General features: G+C 40.7%; 1 protein-coding gene and 1 non-coding gene across 7 annotated transcripts in view; one reads left to right on the forward strand and one right to left on the reverse strand.

Annotated features, from left to right (window-relative positions):
* Positions 1-1,653: 1,653 nt before the first annotated feature.
* The window catches only part of BCL2L13 (BCL2 like 13), a 43,943-nt gene continuing 25,748 nt past the window's right edge, over positions 1,654-19,848 (reverse strand). For 5 of the 6 annotated variants that reach the window (XM_081820901.1, XM_081820900.1, XM_081820904.1 and 2 more), the window contains one exon: positions 1,654-8,289. In XM_081820901.1, the coding sequence (XP_081677027.1) occupies positions 7,471-8,289 (819 nt within the window). In that variant the 3' untranslated portion in view covers positions 1,654-7,470. Of the gene's footprint in view, positions 8,290-18,174; positions 18,291-19,848 lie in introns of those variants that run through there. The other variant, XM_031037685.2, reaches the window with a different exon arrangement.
* Positions 9,815-9,887, forward strand: TRNAK-CUU (transfer RNA lysine (anticodon CUU)). The gene has a single exon. It is a non-coding gene; the product is annotated as a tRNA-Lys (tRNA).

The raw sequence follows: 19,848 nt of genomic DNA on the forward strand, positions 1-19,848 counted from the left end.
CAGTGCAACACTGGTCTCTTGTTCCTGGCAATAAGTGTTTCCTAGCATTCTGTTTAAAAGTATGATGGCAGATGCTGGGTTCACATCACACATGGTACTGTTTCACTTAACCAGTAATACTGTTGTTACTGTGAATATGATACTTTCTTGTTACCAAAAACACTTTTCTGTTCCTTGAGAGTTTAATCAGAAAGAAAAAATGAGGGATGCCTGGGTGGCTCAATCAGTTAAACGTCTGCCTTCGGCTCAGGTCATGATCCCCCAGGGTCTTGGGATCAAGCCCCGCATTGGGCTCCCTACTCAGTGGGGAGTCTGCTTCTCCTTCTCACTCTCCCTCTGTTCTCTCACTCTCTCTCAAATAAATAAAATCTTAAAAAAAAAAAATGCGTTCAGCATTAAATACATACTGTACTGGGCGCCTGGGTGGCTCAGTCGTTAAGCGTCTGCCTTCGGCTCAGGTCATGATCCCAGGGTCCTGGGATCGAGTCCCACATCGGGTTCCCTGCTCTGCGGGAAGCCTGCTTCTCCCTCTCCCACTCCCCCTGCTTGTGTTCCCTCTCTCTCTGTGTCTCTCTCTGTCAAAAAAATAAATAAAATCTTAAAAAAAAAAAAATACATACCGTACTAGGGCTGGATCACAACCTGGTTATCTGCAGTATGTTTTAGATACTAAAAGCTGTGCAGTATGAAGACCACCATTTGGAAATCTTCCAGTAATGCCGTTACGAAAGAACAACTTCTTTTTTTTGGAAGGATTCATAGTACAGTGGACACAAATCGAATCACATACATACTCATGCACACATGTATCAAAGTGTTCAGATTCTCACTAGGGACAGAGACTTTCTTCCAAAAGGAACAATTTAAATACAAATAGTCAACTCTAATGGAAGAGAAAAGGGCTCTAAAACAACAATCCCAGATTCTCATAATACTTAGGAACAGCACCTTCACCTGCCATTGTTTTGCTTAACAGTAGGCCACCATTTTAATGCAGCTTATATACACATTTTGGTGTACATTTTTTTTCAGGCCAAGTTAGACTTTCTCAGCCATAAAGCAAAATTATCACCTCTTTTTCCCAAGCCAGCATCATGAACAGTCCACTGTATCAAAAACAAGTGTTCCAGTCTTGGGCACATCCCAGCCACAATGACTCAGGCATATCCTGGAAGTTGGTGGATTTTACGCTGGGAACATAATCCTCATGGATATGATCGAAAATTTTTAATTCAATGTTTTTCATCCTGGTTTTTTAAATATTTGAATTAAGTGATGGAAATTCCTTGGTTAAAGAGAAACAGCTTTCTTCTCCAGGAGATGCTTGGCATATCTGAAAGTCAGATGGACTATGTGGTCTATTCAGAAGGTTAAATCATTCCTGATCTCACCATGCAGGATCTAGCACGGACTGCGGAGATGCTCGGGACTGCCTTAAAGGGTCACAGCGCCAGAGTCTGCTTTTATTTCCTAACAATTTCATTGCTGACTGGAAACCCGAATAGGGAGTGTCCTTTGGATGTTATGATCATGTTTTCAGAACCTGAGGGCAAAGCAAGTGTGTACTTACGAAGACCACAAAATTATCTGCAATGATCCCTCCAAGGTCAAGGGCATAAGGTTACCATATGAATAGAAAGAGGAGTCCATCAGTTATCTTCAGATCTCACTTTATTTCAATTTCCAATGTGTTCTCCCCAACACACTGCTTCTAACAGAAAGCACAATTCATAGATTTGAATTTTGTTCCTTTTCCCTGATGAAGAGTAGACTGGACGAAAGGCAGATTACCAGGAGGGAAAAGGAGGAGCGAGAATAACCCACATAAATGAGCAAATCAGAGCTGTTAGTGAGGAGAGCTAATGGAAATTCATACAGAAAAAGGAAATACATGCATTTAAGTGAAATGCTTATGTTAATTACCAAAATTACCATTTAATTCCAGTAATTTTGAGGAGATGAGAACATTAGAACCAATAATAAATTGAACTCGGTCAAGGAACGAGGTAGGAAGAGGCACTTTTAATGTGAAGGAAAAGAGAAATGGAAGACTAGGTAGGATAGCAGGAAAAACACAGGTCTAGGAAAAATATTCTATCTTTTGGTGCTGGCCAAGGACCAATCTATATAATACAATTGTCTTGCTAGAAACCAGGAACCAAGTTATTCCAGACTCTGTAATAGGAAAAATTGTACTTCAACTTCCTTTTATTCCTGGAACAAACTTAGTAAACTATGTCAAAACTTTTATTCATAATACACCGATTAGCCAATTTCTCCTAGTGGTGCAACATTAAAATTTCCCCTAAGAAGGTGAGAAGGGGGCAAGGATCACCTTAAGCCAGCTGCTACTTTTTAACTTATTACAAGGCCTTGCAAATATCCCTGAGAACATTTCCAACCTGAGCTAGCGATTGGAGCAGCTGCCTGGCTAGAACTATTGCAGTGTAAACATAAACATGTAGAGAACACTACTGGTTTTAATTCACAGGAACACGGCAAGCCAGGCAGAGGCTAGTCTTGTGTAAATAAAGGAAGACGGGATGTATTAATATTTTAGTTACACGACTGACCGTTTCCATTCTCTGGAGCTGTATATATGAGGTAACTAAGAAATAGTGGCTAAATTTTAAGAAATGGGTGTTCTATAGCCAAGGCTACTATTAACTTTACATTCCCCAGTGTGCTGTGGAATAGAACAGAAAATTTTTCACTGGAAGGTCACCTGGTGTCAGCTTCTGAGCCAGATGTGCCTGTGGTGCTGCCTGACCAGCTGTCTTGAGTTGGTGACCTCTTGGGTGTTGAGAGGCCAAGCAACGCCTAGAAGTACCCCACTTCACGACTCATGGCATGGGCAGGGGAAAAGGAAAATAATGAACAGACTAAGGGAGAGAAAGTGTCAAGGTGCTGCCTTCAAATCATTTGAAGATTCCTGTGTCAGACTGCTTTACCCTTGTTTACAAGCAGAAAGACGTACTATCTAACACATTAGCTGAAAATGCTAATGAAAGATCTGTACCAGCAGTAACCGCTAATTCTTTAGCCATAAGGTACCTCATTCAGTATTTAAGGGGAAAACATCTGGTAGAATCAGAAGTTGGGAATAAGCCTGGACATAACCTTCGAACATGCTCAGTACTTAGGACTAGACCATATGGAACCATCATACAAATCAAGAAAAATCTCCTTTCAGTCGGGTGAGCTTGGCCGCCCCAGTGCAGTGTATGATTGGCACAACCATTTGTAGGGAGCCTACCAATCCTGCTTGGCAGGGTCACAAAAATGGTAAAAACAGAAAAGCACTAGACTTGGAGTCAGAAAAATTATCACCGTTGCCTTTGCCTCTCCCATGCTAGAAGACCTTTGAAAAGTCATTAAACTCTGAGGTTTCTTCACTCTGTAAACTGGGGATAAGGAATACAAATATGAATTACAACTGTGAAGATGGACTAAGGTATGTAAGGGCGCTCTAGAACAATCCCTAGCAAGCTAAATGTTCAACTATTATTTGTTAAAATGACCCACACTTTTTAAGGAAAAAGATATTCTAATACAGAAAAAAATATGCACCCTAAACTCAAACCCATCTCACAGTCGAACCTCCTAAGTGATGAATGGAGTAACAGGAGGAGGTTATCACTAATGGCAGATCTCAGTCCTCCAGAAAAGAAAGCTTCTAGTACTGTGTTGCTGAGGCTTTAAATGAGATAGGGTAGCGAGCGCCCCCTTATCCTCGCCAGTGGATGACTGAAACTGCGGATAGTACCGAGCCCTCTCTATGACTTTTTCTCTACGTCCATCCCTGTGGTAAAGTTTAATTTATAAATTAGGCACGGTAGAGATCAAAACAACAATAAAATAGAACAATTATAATAATATACTGTAATGAGTTATGTGAATGTGGTCTCTCCCTCTCAGAATATCTTCTTGTACTGATACTCACCCTCGTCATGATGGAAGATGCTAAGGTGCCTATGCGATGAGCTGAAGGGAGGTGAATGACCAGGCACTGTGAGAGGCATTAGGCTACTACCGACCCTCTGAGGATCCATCAGAAAGAGGACCATCTGCTCCTGGACCGCGGCGCACCGCGGGTAACTGAGCGACAGGAAATGAAGCTGCAGACAAAGGGACTACTGTCATGCTTGTGAGGAAATTGGTTCAGAGGCCAGAAACTGTTTCTATAAAGCAACCAAATAGTCGACAGCCTCTCTGTGAAACATGATCACCACCTCAAGTTCTTTGAAAGATAAATTTCTGTAAAAAGACCTCAGAAATTAAAAGAAAGGACAAAAATCTTATCTAGAGTACCTTTTATTTCTAAAAAGCATCTCTTAAAATAATTTCAAAATTCTGTGCATATGACACTTGTCCATGTCATGCCTTTAGGGAAAAAAGGCAAGGATCAGGCATTACTTTTGTATTATTAATAGAATTAGCACAAAGGCTGTGGACATTAATTTCCACAAGAAATTAATGGTAGCTGTGGTTCAAAAAACCCCGTCTCCGGGCTCACTGTTTATTCCCCCAGGACAAACCCAGGGAGCTGCTGCATTTGATAGAGGAGATGGTAAGAAACACAGGCGAGGGCAGGTGTCAAGGAGGCCTTTGTGCAGTCAGTGTGTGAACCAGCTGGCCAACAGTTGCTTTTTGGTTTCTAGAAAGCTTTCTAGAGGACAGTGATGATCACAAGAGTCCCCTAAGGCACACTGTAGATACTGACTGACTTCTTTGGGCCCAGAATTATTATTATTTTAATACAGAGAGGATAAAATAGCATTCTTTAATTCTGGTATTTTTCTCAAGAAATCTTCACTGGCTTTTTGACAAGTTTTCAGAAATCATTACATACACTAAAGCAATTAAGAATTCTAGAGGACTTACACAAACTTTTCCTGAATAGTTCAAAGAATGAGGAACGATAAATGGTGATATTTTTAATTCCACACTTGAGCTCCATAAACAAGTTGGATTTATTCTGAATCTGCCTTTTACTTTAGATTCAGATGTAATGTAAGTTAGGAGGGGGAGAAGAAATGGCCTACTACCAGCGCCATCAAAAAAGAGGGAGGTGGGAGGTTGAGAAATAACCTTTTTTTTTTTTCATAGCAAAAGTAGCTGCTGTAAGAAGCAGTCCTTACTAGGGTACTCCCTTCCACTGCCAGAGGCAGAGGATAAGGAAGTAAAGAAGGAATGGGGACACTGACACGTTCCTATTACTCGGAACTAACAACAAATCACTCTAGAGAAAGCCAATGGAAAAGAATATTAACCATTACCCAGGAAGATAAAATGCGCCGGATCACTTTGGGTTAACGTTCAACAGATGGGACGATAAACCGCACGTGGCAGCTCCTTCTGTGGAGAACACAGACCCAAATATCCTAAGCCACAGATGGCCTTTTAGTAGCTCCAAAATGAACCTGGCTTCTCTTAGTACTTAAATGTGTCTTAGCTAATGGATTTGAGGATCCAGAGTTTAAAAGTGTGAACATTGGAAGGAAAAAATTTTATTATAAAAGAAAAAAAAAAATCAAGATAGCTCACCAGTTTGCTCTTACCCTATGCAAACACAAAAGTAGCAATTAGAATACAGAGTAACCCAATGTCTGAGCCAACTGTCAGAGTCCAAGGAGGAAAATAATCTTTACTGCATTAATCCCATTTCCCCCCGCTCACTTCTAGCTATCCTAATCAAAGTGCACCAAAACCCTTAAAAAATATCACTCCCTAAGACACTAAAACTCAGAACATAAAAACACATTGCATGATAAAACTGAACAGACAAACACACTTCAGACCTTTCCTCGACCAACTTTTAAATAGTATTGCTTTAGGGAGAAGATTTCATTTAAAAAAAATAAATTTAAAAAAGAAAGCACATTTAAAACATCAAGTTTTGGTGATCAGGATAGTAAAGTAATTTTATTACAAATTTCAGGATCTAAAAAGTAATTTGTTACATTTACTGAGATAAATCTGAGATGACCTGTTTCAAGCATGTGTGTCCTGCATAGTGACACTGACCCTCACTCATGAAAAGACACAGTCCCACCCCCCCATTAGGGATGGGATCAGCCAGATGAAAGAAAGTTATGCTGATTCTCAACTAGCACATACTGATTAGAATCATTTTGGTTTATCACTCTGGCATTTGGACTGTAAAGAGTTCAGGGAAGAAGAAGTCTTATTCTTGAACTCTGAAAGCCAAATTAGAATCTCAAGGGTAGCCTCAAGAAATTCAAGCTTCTCTTTTCCTACTTTTTATTTCAATGGTATTTAGGGAGATTTTCTGTATAACTCTTATTGAGTTATGATTCAATTGCTCTGTAAGCCCAAGTATGAAAATCCTTATCACATGGGAAGAGACCGCAGAGAGGCTGGTTGACCAGTAAGAAGACTGAGGCCAGATAAAGGGAAAACACACAGCCCAGATTATAGACAGTGACCATCCAGCAACAGAGATGCTGCCAGCAAGTTAACCATAAGCTCAGAAGGGTGGCCACACACAAAAGGGCCAGAAGACACTCGTCCATCTAAGTCATCCTGCTTATAAATGAGACAAATACCGCTCTCTAGCCAGCTACTTGCCCTCGCATCCACAGGCAGGGAACCCTAGGTCTCTTTTATATTTATTTTTTTTAAGATGACTAACGGCAACATCTTTACAAGGTGGAGCTGGAGGAAGCATCAGGGACTTAACGGGTGCGGACCAAGCACTCTCCCATGGGGCCTTATAAAGCACCTGGGGGTGAAGAGGAGCCGTGTAGTACCTGAGAGGCAGCTGAGACATAGGGGAGAGCACCCTCATGCTACAGGACCGAGAAGGTGGGGAAGAAAAGAGGAGCCACAGAGGAATGGCTGCAAAACGCAGCATGTTCACCAGGAAAGATGAAATTCCAGGGGCAGGAACAAATCAGTAGCTGAGGAGCCCACAGCTAAGCCCTTTTGCCTGGGAATTTCTATCCCAGATTCTCCTAAATTAACCCTTTCCCTCTGGAGCTGTGGCTCTCCACGGGAACAATTTTGCCCCCGGAGGACATTTGGCAATGTCAGGAGACATTTCTGATTGTCACAACCGGGGGAAGGGTGCTACTTGTATTTAATGGGTAGAGGCCAGGGATCTTGCTAAACATCCTACAGTGCAAAGGACAGCCTCCTACAACGAAGAATTAATCATGATGTCATTAATGCCAAGGTTGAGAAACCCTGTTCTAGAGGGAGTGCTTGACGCATAAGATTCCGAATTTAGCAGGAGCCACGGCCCTTGGGACTTAAAATCAGACAAACGTGAATGCTCTCTACCCGAAGCCCTACTATGTGGATCAATCTACTGCCTTGTTGAGCAGAAGTCCCCCATTATCCCAGAGTGTTCCACAAATGTCCAAGTCAGCTGTTGGTGGTTCAACTTCAGTCAGAACAGCTAAAACCTGACCCCTTTTCTGGTTCCTTTCTCTTCTGAAAAGTCTGCTATTTCTTTCTCAGAGCCAGGGCGACCCCAACTGCCACTGCCAGCATGGCGATGGCGGCGGCCCCTCCAAACAGCAGGATAGACTTGCCCTCAGACAGCGGGATGGCCTTCCCTTCTCCTGCAGGGGAGGGGCCTTCTCGAAGGCCGCCTCTCCTCACACGCATCTCCTCTTCACTCAGCAGTGTTGCTGTGGGTTCCAGTGCGGGGGTCACCTCCTCTTCCAGTTCACCAGATTCAACCGTTGCTGCTTTTGTCTTCAGCAAGTTCTCTTCTTCAGCAAGTTCCATGAACGAAGACGGAGCAGGGCTGACTGTCTCCACTGTCATCCCTTCTGTGTCGGGCTCCCTCATCTCCAGCAAGGAAGCGGCAGTGATATGTGGAAGCAAGGGAGCTGGTGCTTCCGGGAGCGCCTCCCGCAGCTCCTTGGTTGGCAGGATGACAGATGCCACGGCAGCCTCTTCCACGCTTTCAGGAATTTCTTCTTTCTCCACATGCACAATGTCAGAATTAGAAGAGTTGTTCTCGCTCTTCTCTCCAGCCCCGTTGCTATCTAAGCTTTTGACTTCTTCAGGATCCATTGCAATCTGCTGCCAGGACTCAGGACCTAGGGACACTGGGAGGCTTTCTGTGTGCCAACTCTGACTGGCTGACAGTGAAACAGGTAAGCTCTCTGACTGCCAAGAAGTAGTCACAGTAGGAGACTCTGGAGGACTGACTTGTCCAGAGTTGTCACTGGGCAGGATATAAATGTCATTGCTATCTTCGGCAACAATTCCAGGGTATTCCTCCTCCTCTGATTCAAGGTTAAAGACAGTGCCCTAGAAAAGGAGGAGAGTCAATACAAAGAATGGTAAATACATTTAAAGTAAATATAAATCTTGGATGCCTGGGTGGCTCAGTCTGGTTAAGCATCTGCCTTTGGCTCAGGTCACGATCCCAGGGTCCTGGGATCAAGCCCCACATTGGGCTCCCTGCTCAGCGGGGAGCCTGTTTGTCCCTCTCCCTCTGCCTGCTGCTCCTCCTGCTTGTGCTCTCTCTCTCTGATAAATAAATAAATAAATAAATAAATAAATAAATAAATAAATAAATAAAAATATATAAATACATATATAAACATACATATATATCTGGGGGTGCCTAAATCGGCTAAGCACCCAACTCTTGGTTTTGGCTCAGGTCGTGATCTCGGTGGTGGGACCAAGCCCTGCGTCGGGCTCCATGCTCAGCACAGAGTCTGCTTGAGATTCTCTCCCTCTGCCCCTCCTGCTTGTGCGTGCTCTCTCTCTCTCAAACAAATATTTTAAAAAATAAATATAAATCTGGAAAAAAATTCTTTCCTAAACTGAAGTTCTAGAAATAAATACACTGTCTAAGCCTACGTAGTTTCTGAATTTAAGAATTTCCATGTAAACCACTGTAGAGGAAGAATTTTTAACAACATCGTCCTTTGACCAGTTTCCTTGAAGCTAAAAAACCAAAATTTGATTTTTATATTTAATTCAATGTATGTATATTTGATGCAATAATTAATGTAAAACAGCAGAGAAAACAAAGGCAAGAACCTTGCTCTTGAGGAATTTCTCACTTAGTAGGGCAGTGCTATCCTACAGTCCAAGTGCTAGTAAGAGTTCAGATGGGGAGATGCTGACTTCTTTTGGTGAAGGCTGCAGCAGTCAAGGAGATGACAGAGCTTCCTGGAGCATTTTAGCTATCTGAAGGATGGGTCAGGTTCCATGGTGAAAGCATGTACAAGACACGCCACCAGCAAAAGCACAGAAATAACAAAGAGGGGAATAGTAAGTCACCCAGTTTAAGGAGTGCACAGTGTACATGAAGAATAGAAGTTCAGTTGGGAAAGGGACCCTGGAAAATCTGACAGAGAGCTAAGAAATATGGACATGATTCAATACGAAGTGGTTATTAGTCAGTGGAGTCTTTCAGCTCCACAATGACAGTCACAGCTCCGCTTTAAAATTATGTGAGAGCAGTGGCTACAAGGAAGCCAAAAATGCAGGACTTGTCCTTCTCTCTTTAGGAAGACTCTTTACACCAAAGTAATAAAGATAAATAAAGCCAGTCTTTGTTTTCACACGTAGCAGTTTAGTTTAACAGGACCCAGCATGTGCTTGTGGCCTACTAGGTACCATGTTAGGCACCAGCATTATAAGGAAGAATGAGATGAGACTCCATTTCTGTTCTTAAAAAATTCACTGTCTAGATGTGAAGACTGACATATGAATAACTAATTTCAATAGGATACAGAAAGCTTTAAGACAGGTATATACACAGGATGGTAGGGGAGCCCAGAGGTTACAATGTGATCAGAAAAGCAGGAAGAGAGGCGCCTAGCTGGCTCAGTTGGTAGAGCATGCGACTCTTAATCGTGAGGTCATGAGTTCAAGCCCCATGCTGGGTGTGGAGCCTACTTTAAAAAATAAATAAAATATTAAAAAAAAAAAAAAAAAAAGGCAGGAGGGAGCCTGGGTAGCTCAGTCATTAAGCGTCTGCCTTCGGCTCAGATCATGATCCCAGGGTCCTGGGATCGAGCCCCGCATCGGGCTCCCTACTCAGTGGGAAGCCTGCTTCTCCCTCTCCCACTCCCCCTGCTTGTGTTCCCTCTCTCGCTGTCTCTCTCTGTCAAATAAATAAATAAAATCTTTAAAAAAATGGCAGGAAGAGAACCAATGGAGTGTAATGTTCATAAAGACCTAATGAAAGCTTTACAAAATGTCTGGATGACACTCGGACATGCTACGGAGAGTCTGAATAGGATTATGTAAAACAAATTAATTCCTATTTTATTTTGTGATTATAGCTGTTATTCTATGAAATAGAATAATTTTTCTATTTGAAGACCAAATAATTTGGTCTTCAATCAAGACCAAAAATTTTCTGTATACATTAAGACTCTAATATAAATCAATACTCCCTCTATCAGCCCCACATAAAAGGAAACCAGAAAAACAACTGAACAAGTAACATGATCATAATGTCAATATTCTAACTGCCCCACATTTCACCTCAACCCTTGCTTCAATCTCTTGAAGAAGTCCTAGAGGTCATCAGGGATAGTCCATGGATGAATATAAGCAGAGAGACAAAAGAGTATAGTAATTAAAAATACAATATTTGTAGGAAAAAAGAACTGGTTTGAACCCCAGCTCCACAGTAAATCTGAATGCTTTGCTTAACCATTTAAACCTCAATTTCTTCATAAAAGGAAGATGACTGGCAAGGTTGTTACAAAAATTAGATACAGTATTTATAGTGCTTAGCATAGCCCCTTGTACCTAGTAAGCAATCAATAAATTAGGCTGTGTTTTCATTATCATTGTTTTGGTTGCCGTTGTTTTTGTTGATGTGGTGGAACAAAGAGCTACTCTAAAATACCACCTAGCCTAAAAAAAAAAAATTTTTTTTTTTAAAGATTTTATTTATTCATTTGAGAGAAAGAGAGACACAGAGAGCATAAGCAGGGGGAGAGGCAGAGGGAGAGGGAGAAGCAGACTCCCCACTGAGCTAGGAGCCCGACGTGGGGCTCGATCCCTGGACCTGGAGATCATGACCTGAGCTGAAGGCAGACACTTGCTTAGCCATCTGAGCCACCCAGACGCCCCCCAACCAAAAAAAATTTTTTTAAAAGATTTTATTTATGTATTTGAAAGAGAGACAGAGATAGCGACAGAGAGCACAGGTGGGGGAGGGAGAGGGAGAAGCAGGCTTCCCGCTGAGCAGGACCCGGGATCAGGACCTGAGCCGAAGGCAGAGGCTTAACCGACTACGCCACCCAGGTGCCCCTAGACTATAAATTTTTAAAACTGAAAGCAATTTGAAACAATACCCTTGGGCGCCTGGGTGGCTCAGTTGGTTAAGCGACTGCTTTCGGCTCAGGTCATGATCCTGGAGTCCCGGGATCGAGTCCCACATCGGGCTCCCTGCTCAGCGGGGGGTCTGCTTCTCCCTCTGACCCTCTTCCCTCTCGTGCTCTGTCTCTCATTCTCTCTCTCAAATAAATAAATAAAATCTTTAAAAAAAAAAAAAAAACAATACTCTTCCCTTGGATAGAAAAGGTAATTAACAAACTTTTTCCTCCTTCCTCATCTCTTCTAAATAGAGGTATCACAAAAGTAAAATCTCTCTTTACAATAGTATACGTTAAACCAATATATGGGTTATTTCTATGGGATAGAACTGTAAGAAGTGTATTCTATACATTTTTTACAATGATCATGATTTAGTAAAAAAAAAAACTTTCAATTTTTTTTTTTTTTAAGAATGTACATATAAATTGGGGTCTGCTACCTCCTAGGAACTTGAGATTAGTGGATATTCAACAGTCTCAACATGAGCTGTGAAATAATTTGAGTCAGATGAAGAGAATCTCCTGCATTTCTTTTGTACAGGTCTCTAAAACAAAGGGCAAGGCATACCATTAGAAATTGGTGTTCTTTTAAAAAATCTTTTATTCGTTTTTTAGTATTGATATTTACATTCATAAAATTTACATAACCTAACATTCACCATTTTTAGGTGCGCAATTCAGTGGTTTTTAGTATATTCACAATGTGTGCAAACATCACCACTCTAATTCCTGAACATTTCCATCATCTCAAAGAGCAAGCTTCTGGCCAATCACTCCCAATTCCCCCACCTCCCTCCCCTGGGAAGTTCATATAAATGGAATCATACAGTATGTGGCCCTTCACGTCTAGGCTCTTTCACTGCACATAATGTTTTCAAGGCTCATCCATGCTTAGTATGTATGGGTACTTCCTTTCTTTCTACGGCTTTGCAGTATTTTGTTGTATGGCTATACCACATTTTCTTTTTTTTTTTAAGATTTTATTTATTTGCGAGAGAGAGAATGAGAGACAGAGAGCATGAGAGGGGGGAGGGTCAGAGGGAGAAGCAGACTCCCTGCCGAGCAGGGAGCCCGATGCGGGACTCGATCCTGGGACTCCAGGATCATGACCTGAGCCGAAGGCATTCGCTTAACCAACTGAGCCATCCAGGCGCCCCCACATTTTCTTTATTAATTCATCAGCTGATTGACATTTGGGTTGTTTCCACCTTTTGGTGATTGTGAATATCCACAAAGTTTTTGTTTGACCACCTATTTTCAATTTTTTGAGGATATAGCTAGAAGTGAAATTGCTGGGTCATATAATTCTATGTTTAATTTATTGAGGAACTGCCAAACTATCTCCCAAAGCAACGGTACCGTTTTATATTCCTCCCAGCAATGTACAAGGGTTCCAATTTCTCCACATCCTAACACCTGTTACTGTGTTTTATTTTTTTATTTTTTAAAGATTTTATTTATTTATTTGACAGAGAGAGACTCAGCAAGAGAGGGAACACAAGCAGGGGGAGTAGGAGAGGGAGAAGCAGAGTCACCGCCGAGCAGGTAGCCCGATGCGGGGCTCGATCCCAGGACCCTGGGATCATGACCTGAGCCGAAGGCAGACGCTTAACAACTGAGCCACCCAGGCACCCCTGTTTTATTTTTTTATTAGAACCATCCTACAGGGATGTGAAGTGATATTTTATTTTGGTCTTGATTTGTATTTCACTAATGACCAATGATACTGAACATCTTTTCATGTGCTTGGGGTCATGAGTTTGAGCCCATGTTGGATGTAGAGGCTACTAGAAAAAATTAAATAAATTTCCTGTGAAGTTGTATTTACCTACCTCTTTGCCAGAACACAATTCTTTTTTTTTTTAAGATTTTATTTATTTATTTGACAGACAGAGACACAGCGAGAGCAGGAACACAAGCAGGGGGAGTGGGAGCGGGAGAAGCAGGCTTCCCGCGGAGCAGGGAGCCCGACGCGGGGCTCGATCCCAGGTCGCTGGGATCATGACCTGAGCCGAAGGCAGACGCTTAACGACTGAGCCACCCAGGCGCCCCCAGAACACAATTCTAATTAGTCATGCAAATCCTCTACACTTGTTACAAAGGGATTTCTCTTTGCCAAATAATTTATACATGCAAAGGTTTATCTGTTTATTAAATCATTTCTTCAAGGAGCTCCATTGTGAAAACGAGAAATAAGGAATAATTTTACAAGGAGGGAAAAAGGTAGTAAAGTAGTAATAATATAAAGTAGCATGAAGTTCATAATTGTATTGACTTTGGTACACTTGTTTTATGTATTTGCTTTCTCAAAATCTCCAAGTGAGAAACTAAATATGGCTCAGCAGCTTTCAATCCTCTACCTTCAAGCTCTGCAAAGTAGTTAAAAAGAAGGGTAAGGAGGCCTTGCTGAAGCTTCAGTGTTAATTCATGGAAAGCAAACTACCAATGTCTTTCTGGATATAAAATAAGTATATGTCTTTATCTCATAGAGGGGAGTAGTTTCCCTGCACTCTTGCTGAGTTTGACAAAGATCTTGGTTTTACTGAAAAATGAATTCAACTTCCCCCACCCCCCAATATGGCAACTCTTAGACACCATTACTAACTCAGAACAGAAGAGATGAATCTAAGGTAGCATCTGGCCATTAGCTAAAGGCTCAGTTTGAATTTTATAGAACAGAGTAAGTAGTGCTACAGTTGAAATCTATTTCTAATTGTCTCCTTCAGTTAAAAAGCAAGAGGGCAAAGTCATACAATATTTAGAATAATATATTATTTCTTCTTGGGCACATTAAATATTTTCCCAGGAAACCAAATATAAATTTTTTTTTAAAAAAAGGCTGCAGTACAGGGAGGAGGTAAGGCCAATCTTCCCTTTCTTGTTTTTTTGTTATTTAAATTCAATTTAATTAACATATAATGTATTATTTGTTTCAGGGTAGAATTTAGTGATTAGTTGCATATAACACCCAGTGCTCATTCCATCAAGTGCCCTCCTTAATGCCCATCACCGTTCTCCCATCCTCCCACCCACCTCCCCTCCAGCAACCCTCAGTTTGTTTTCTATGGTTTAGAGTCCCTTATGGTTTGTCTCCTTCTCTGATTTTCATCTTATTTTTCCTTCCCTTCCCTGATGTTCATCTGTTTTGTCTCTTAAATTCCACATATGAGTGAAATCATATATTTGTCTTTCTCTGACTTATTTCGCTTAGCATAATACGCTCTAGTTCCATCCACATAGTTGCAAATGGCAAGATTTCATTCTTTTTGATGGCTGAGTAATATTCTAGTGTGTGTGTGTGTGTGTGTGTACACACACATCCCACATCTTCTTTATCCATTCATCTGTCAATGGACATGTGGATTCTTTCCATATTTTGGCTATTGTGGATATTGCTGCTATAAACATTGGGGTGCATGTGCCCCTTCGAATCACTATGTTTGTATCCTTTGGATAAATACCTAGTAGTTCAATTGTTGGGTGTTCTCTCCTTTCTATTCCTAGAGCCATTAGCCCAAATTTGTGTTAATCACAAATTTGGTGTCCCATATAAGAGGGAAGACTTATCTTGGCAAGGTTGCTCATTGTTCCCTACAAACGCTGTACTAAATCCCCAAGCCCTGTCTTCTTATTCATGTAGATAATGGTGCTAACATTTTGAGGAGCAGAAAATATTTCACAAATATAACAAAAGATGTGAGACTTTTCTTTTAAAACTGCGCATTCACACAAAGCATACACACCATTTTAGGAGAAATTTCACACTCCCTGAAACTTATCCATGGTTACCAGCTAAAGACTCCTCATCTGGCTCCATCTGGGTCCGGCTTAAATTCTAACCCCTCTGGACTGAATCCAATCCCCCTGTTATTTCTCCTGAACTCATAGCTCTGAGTCTAGGTTACACAAAATACCATAATTATACTTTTGTACCATACTTCTCGCTAATTTTTTCACAAGTATTAGTCATTCCCCAACTAGATTATAACACCTCAAGGGACGAAAACATGCTTTAAAAGTCTTTGCTATCCTCCTTGTAATGCCTAACATAAGCCAAGTAAATAGTGATGGTCAGCAAATGCTTAACAGGAAAACTGGTCCCATCTTTGGATACAAAAGAAGCGCTGAACACCAGCTATTTTGATTTTCTCAGGCACTGACAGGTACTGTTCTTTATTCATTTCTAGATTTCTATGCATACGCAGTGTTTGTTGTCCAAGGTCACATACTGCTGGTGCTGAAGAGAATTCAAACTCCCCTCTTCTGACTCAAGTCACCCAGAATGCCCTCCTCCTCAGTTCTGCCCTTCTGAATCCTTCTCATTACCTTTAAACTCTTAAATGAGTTATCTGTTCTCTTTGCTTATAAAATATATAATAAATTGTGTGTATCTGTCTTATACCCCTACTAAGTTCTTAGAGATTAAAGATACTTTTTTTTTTTAAAATATTTTATTTATTTATTTGACAGAGAGAGACACAGCGAGAGAGGGAACACAAGCAGGGGGAGTGGGAGAGGGAGAAGCAGGCTTCCCGTCGAGCAGGGAGCCCGATGTGGGGCTTGAACCCAGGACTCTGGGATCATGACCTGAGCCGAAGGCAGACGCGTAACGACTGAGCCACCCAGGCGCCCCTAAAGATACGTTTTTTTTTTTTGAAACGAAACAGATCTTTTATTTGCAGTTGTCACTGGGGCCGTTTCTTGTTGCTTATTTGTTTGCTGGCCTGCTCTTCCAGCTGCATGGCCAGGCGCAAGGCCTTGATGACATAAAGATACGTTTTTAAACATCTTCATTGTACCGGGTTTTTTTTTTTCTCAGCCTCATGCCAAGTGCCTTACAGAATCCCACACATATTATATTACTAGAATTATATATAATATATACTAATAGATTAATATTAATTTAGGGGGAACTTAACGACAAGCCGATCCAGCTCATGGATCTGGGGTCTTTTCCACTGAGGAACATCTCTGTCATTTCTCTTCGTGCATGATTGCTGCCTTGGAATCACAAAGATGGAACATGTGTCATAACCTGCTGTTCTAGACCTGCAAGCCTCTCTGAAGAGGAAACACATCTGTTAGCCAACCTTTTCTACTAAACACAGAGAAGAAAGACACCCAGTGGAGGTCTGAGCAGAACCAAATAAGTTCAGGACTGCTTTTTTCATAACCAAAACTCAGTTTAGGATATATCACAAATGGCTCAAATGCAAAAGTTTAGACATAACAAATAAAGTCTTGCTATTCTGAGTCATGGCCACTCCAAATCACCTAAGCTGGATCTCACAACTCATCCAACTAATGCCTTGGTGCTCTCCAACATAAGTCTTTCACACTTCTTCAAGATGCGACTATACTTCGTCCAAGAAGCATTTCCTGATTGAGCTCTACAACCATCATTTCCTTTCTTGGTATTCTACACTACCCACTAAAAAATTTGTACTTCACCATGGCTTTCTTGATATTTATTTTGAACAATTAAACAACTGGCTTCATTATGTTTATAGTTGTGTTTAACTAATAAACATATAGTCACCAATCTAATAAAGCTTAAGAAGTTTAGAATTAAAATCTGTTTCAAAGGGTCTATAATCTAGTTGGGGAGATCAGGTAACATAGCAGCCCTCAAACTCTCCTGCCTAATTAGAGATACCTGTGAAAGTTTTAAGACTTCCTATGCTAAAGTTACAACCCATAACAATCAAATTATAATCTTTGAAGGTGGGACCCAGGTATTAGATCTTGCTCAACAAAAATGGGTATAATGGCTGCAATCAATTTGGCTTCCTCAATATCCTACCCAAAGCCCAAACATACTCTAGCACAATGAAAAGGCAGAGGTAAGATGATTAAGACTACTGAGTGACTATAAGGATATTCTGAGTTTGCTGATTCTTGATGAACCACCAATAACAGAGAATGATAGTAGGCAACACGAATGAAAATAGCTACCCAGGGAACCATTTCTGTAACCTTTTTGGAAGAGTATACCTGGAGGTCCAAGAGTAAGGAAGACCCAGTCACCAAAGCCAGATCAAGAGTTAAACTCAATTTTCCTGTGAAGTTGTACTTACCTAGCTCTTTGCCAGAACACAATTCTAATTAGTCATGCAAATCCTCTAACACCTTGTTACAAAGGGATTTCTCTTTGCCATGTCATTTATAGACTCAAAAGTTTATCTGCTTATTAAATCATCTCTTCAAGGAGCTTCATTGTGAAAACAGAAATATAGGCTCATATAAAGAATAATTTTACAAGGAGGGAAAAGTAGTGAAGAAGAGTAGTGATAGTATAAGGTAGCATGAAGTACATAATTGTCCCTTACTGACTTGACTTTAGTACACTTGTTTCATTTATTTGCTTTCTCAAAGTCTCCAAATGAGAAACTAAATATGGCTCAGCAACTTTATAATTCTCTTATCTTCAAACCTTGCAAAGTAGCTAAAAAAGAAGGGTAATGAGGCACTGCTTAAGATTACATTTTTCTTCTTCATTATTGAAACTCAACGTTTAAAAACTGGGTTCTTTTTGTTAAATGAAGAGGAAGAAGCTGGAAAAGAGTGTTAAGAGAATTATACCACTGAATGAACCAATCACAGTCTATGACCCCCAAGAAGCAAGTAAGACTACCCTATTTTCTCAAAGAAACTGCACGTCAGGGTTACACAAAACAGTCAAAGAACGTCAGTTACTCCACTACTAGTAACTTAAAACAGTGTGTTCTTGTTAGCCTTCCATGAACATTGTCCAAGTTTCATCTAAAAAACTCAAAAAGTGCTCCTAGCCACCCTCACCTCCCAACTGAGTCATTAAGAGATAAAGAATGTAACTTCTCACGTTGTTTATTCTTAGTCTTCGAATCACATCTGCTCTCATTCCGTTCACACTCCATGCCACTTCAAGAGACGTACAGTACAGCTGGATTCACAGAGCCGCTTTACAATTACAGAGCTCTTCAAACAGAAGGTTATCCAAGGGTCAGAGCGGTCTTAAGTGCTCACTGATAAGAATTCTCAACAAGTTACTTCTCTGCACTTCTAAAAACAGAAACTCTCATAGCAAGAACTGATTAAAAAAGCAAAAAGCAAAAACAAAAACAAAAGAACCTTAAAACAAAAGGCAAAAATTTCAATCCCCAGAAAGGAAACCTTTGCTGCTTATTCTTTAGGGCTGTAAGCCAAAACAAATGAAATGGAAATTTAAAAAATTCGATCATGAAGAAATAAGGGAAGAGTTAACAAACTGCAATAGATTTCAGTATAAAATGACATTTTGCTTTATTTTTAACAGCTTAAAGCTAACAAGAGTTAAGAACAAACACTCTTTGTTCCCTTGCTCAAGAAGTCTGTCAAATTACAACCTTGGAATAAAATATGGCTCAGAAGTCAATTCAGATTTAATTGCTTTTTTTCTTGCTGTCATGGCCTTCCCTGCCTTACAATTTATTTCTTACTTGGAACGTGATATTTTAATAAAGATTCACCAAAAATTTCGTGCTCTTATGTAAGAAGCATTAAAGAAAGAATAGATGACCACTGAGACTTTTACTCCTGGGACCAATTCATATAAAGCAAAAATATAAAAATAGAGGCCTCTCTCAACAATTACCGTTAAGAGTAGGCTTTCACGGGCGCCTGGGTGGCTCAGTTGGTTAAGCGAATGCCTTCGGCTCAGGTCATGATCCTGGAGTCCTGGGATCGAGTCCTGCATCGGGCTCCCGGCTCGGCGGGGAGCCTGCTTCTCCCTCTGACCCTATCCCCTCTCATTCTGTTTCTCTCTCTCTCTCTCAAATAAATAAATAAATAAAATCTTTAAAAAAAAAAAAAAAAGAGTAGGCTTTCACTAAAAGATAAAGAGCTTTTCTGGATAATACTTTGGGTAAAATTTAACACATTAGGGTTGCGTGGGTGGCTCAGTTGGTTAGGTGTCTGCCTTCGGTTTGGGTCATGATCCCAGGGTCCTGGGATCGAGCCCCGCCTTGGGCTCCTTCCTTAGTGAGGAGCCTGCTTCTCCTTCTCCCTCTCCCTCTGCCGGCCGCTCCCCCTGCTTGTGCTCTCTGTAAAATGGATAAATAAAATCTTAAAAAAAAAAAAAATTTTAGCAGATTAGGGGGAATAAAATCTACAAGTAGTATTAGAGCCAGTCCAACAATCTAAAATCATTTTTAGCACAAAATATTTATGTTGTTGGAAATATTTTTTTAGTCCCATTGATATAAAAAACATAAAGGAGTAACTTCCAGGACTCAAAAACACAAAACTAATTTGGACCAACTATCAGAGTTTAAATATGCACAAAGAATCAGAGAACTGTATCTTTCTTTGAAAACAAAAACAAAAACTAAACCAGAGAAAGCCCAAAGAGATTAACTTGCCCCAAGGTCTCTGAGCCTGCTATGAGAACAGCTTGTCAGTAACATGCAGTAACCCCCACTTACTCCTACCATGTGCCCTTCTGAAGATTTTACTGATATTAACCTATTTAAACCTCACAAGGCTACAGAGTAAGCCT

The sequence above is a fragment of the Leptonychotes weddellii genome, chromosome 5, assembly GCF_054177405.1.
Source record: "Leptonychotes weddellii isolate Sample4059 chromosome 5, ASM5417740v2, whole genome shotgun sequence".
In the NCBI taxonomy this organism is placed as follows: Eukaryota; Metazoa; Chordata; class Mammalia; order Carnivora; family Phocidae; genus Leptonychotes; species Leptonychotes weddellii.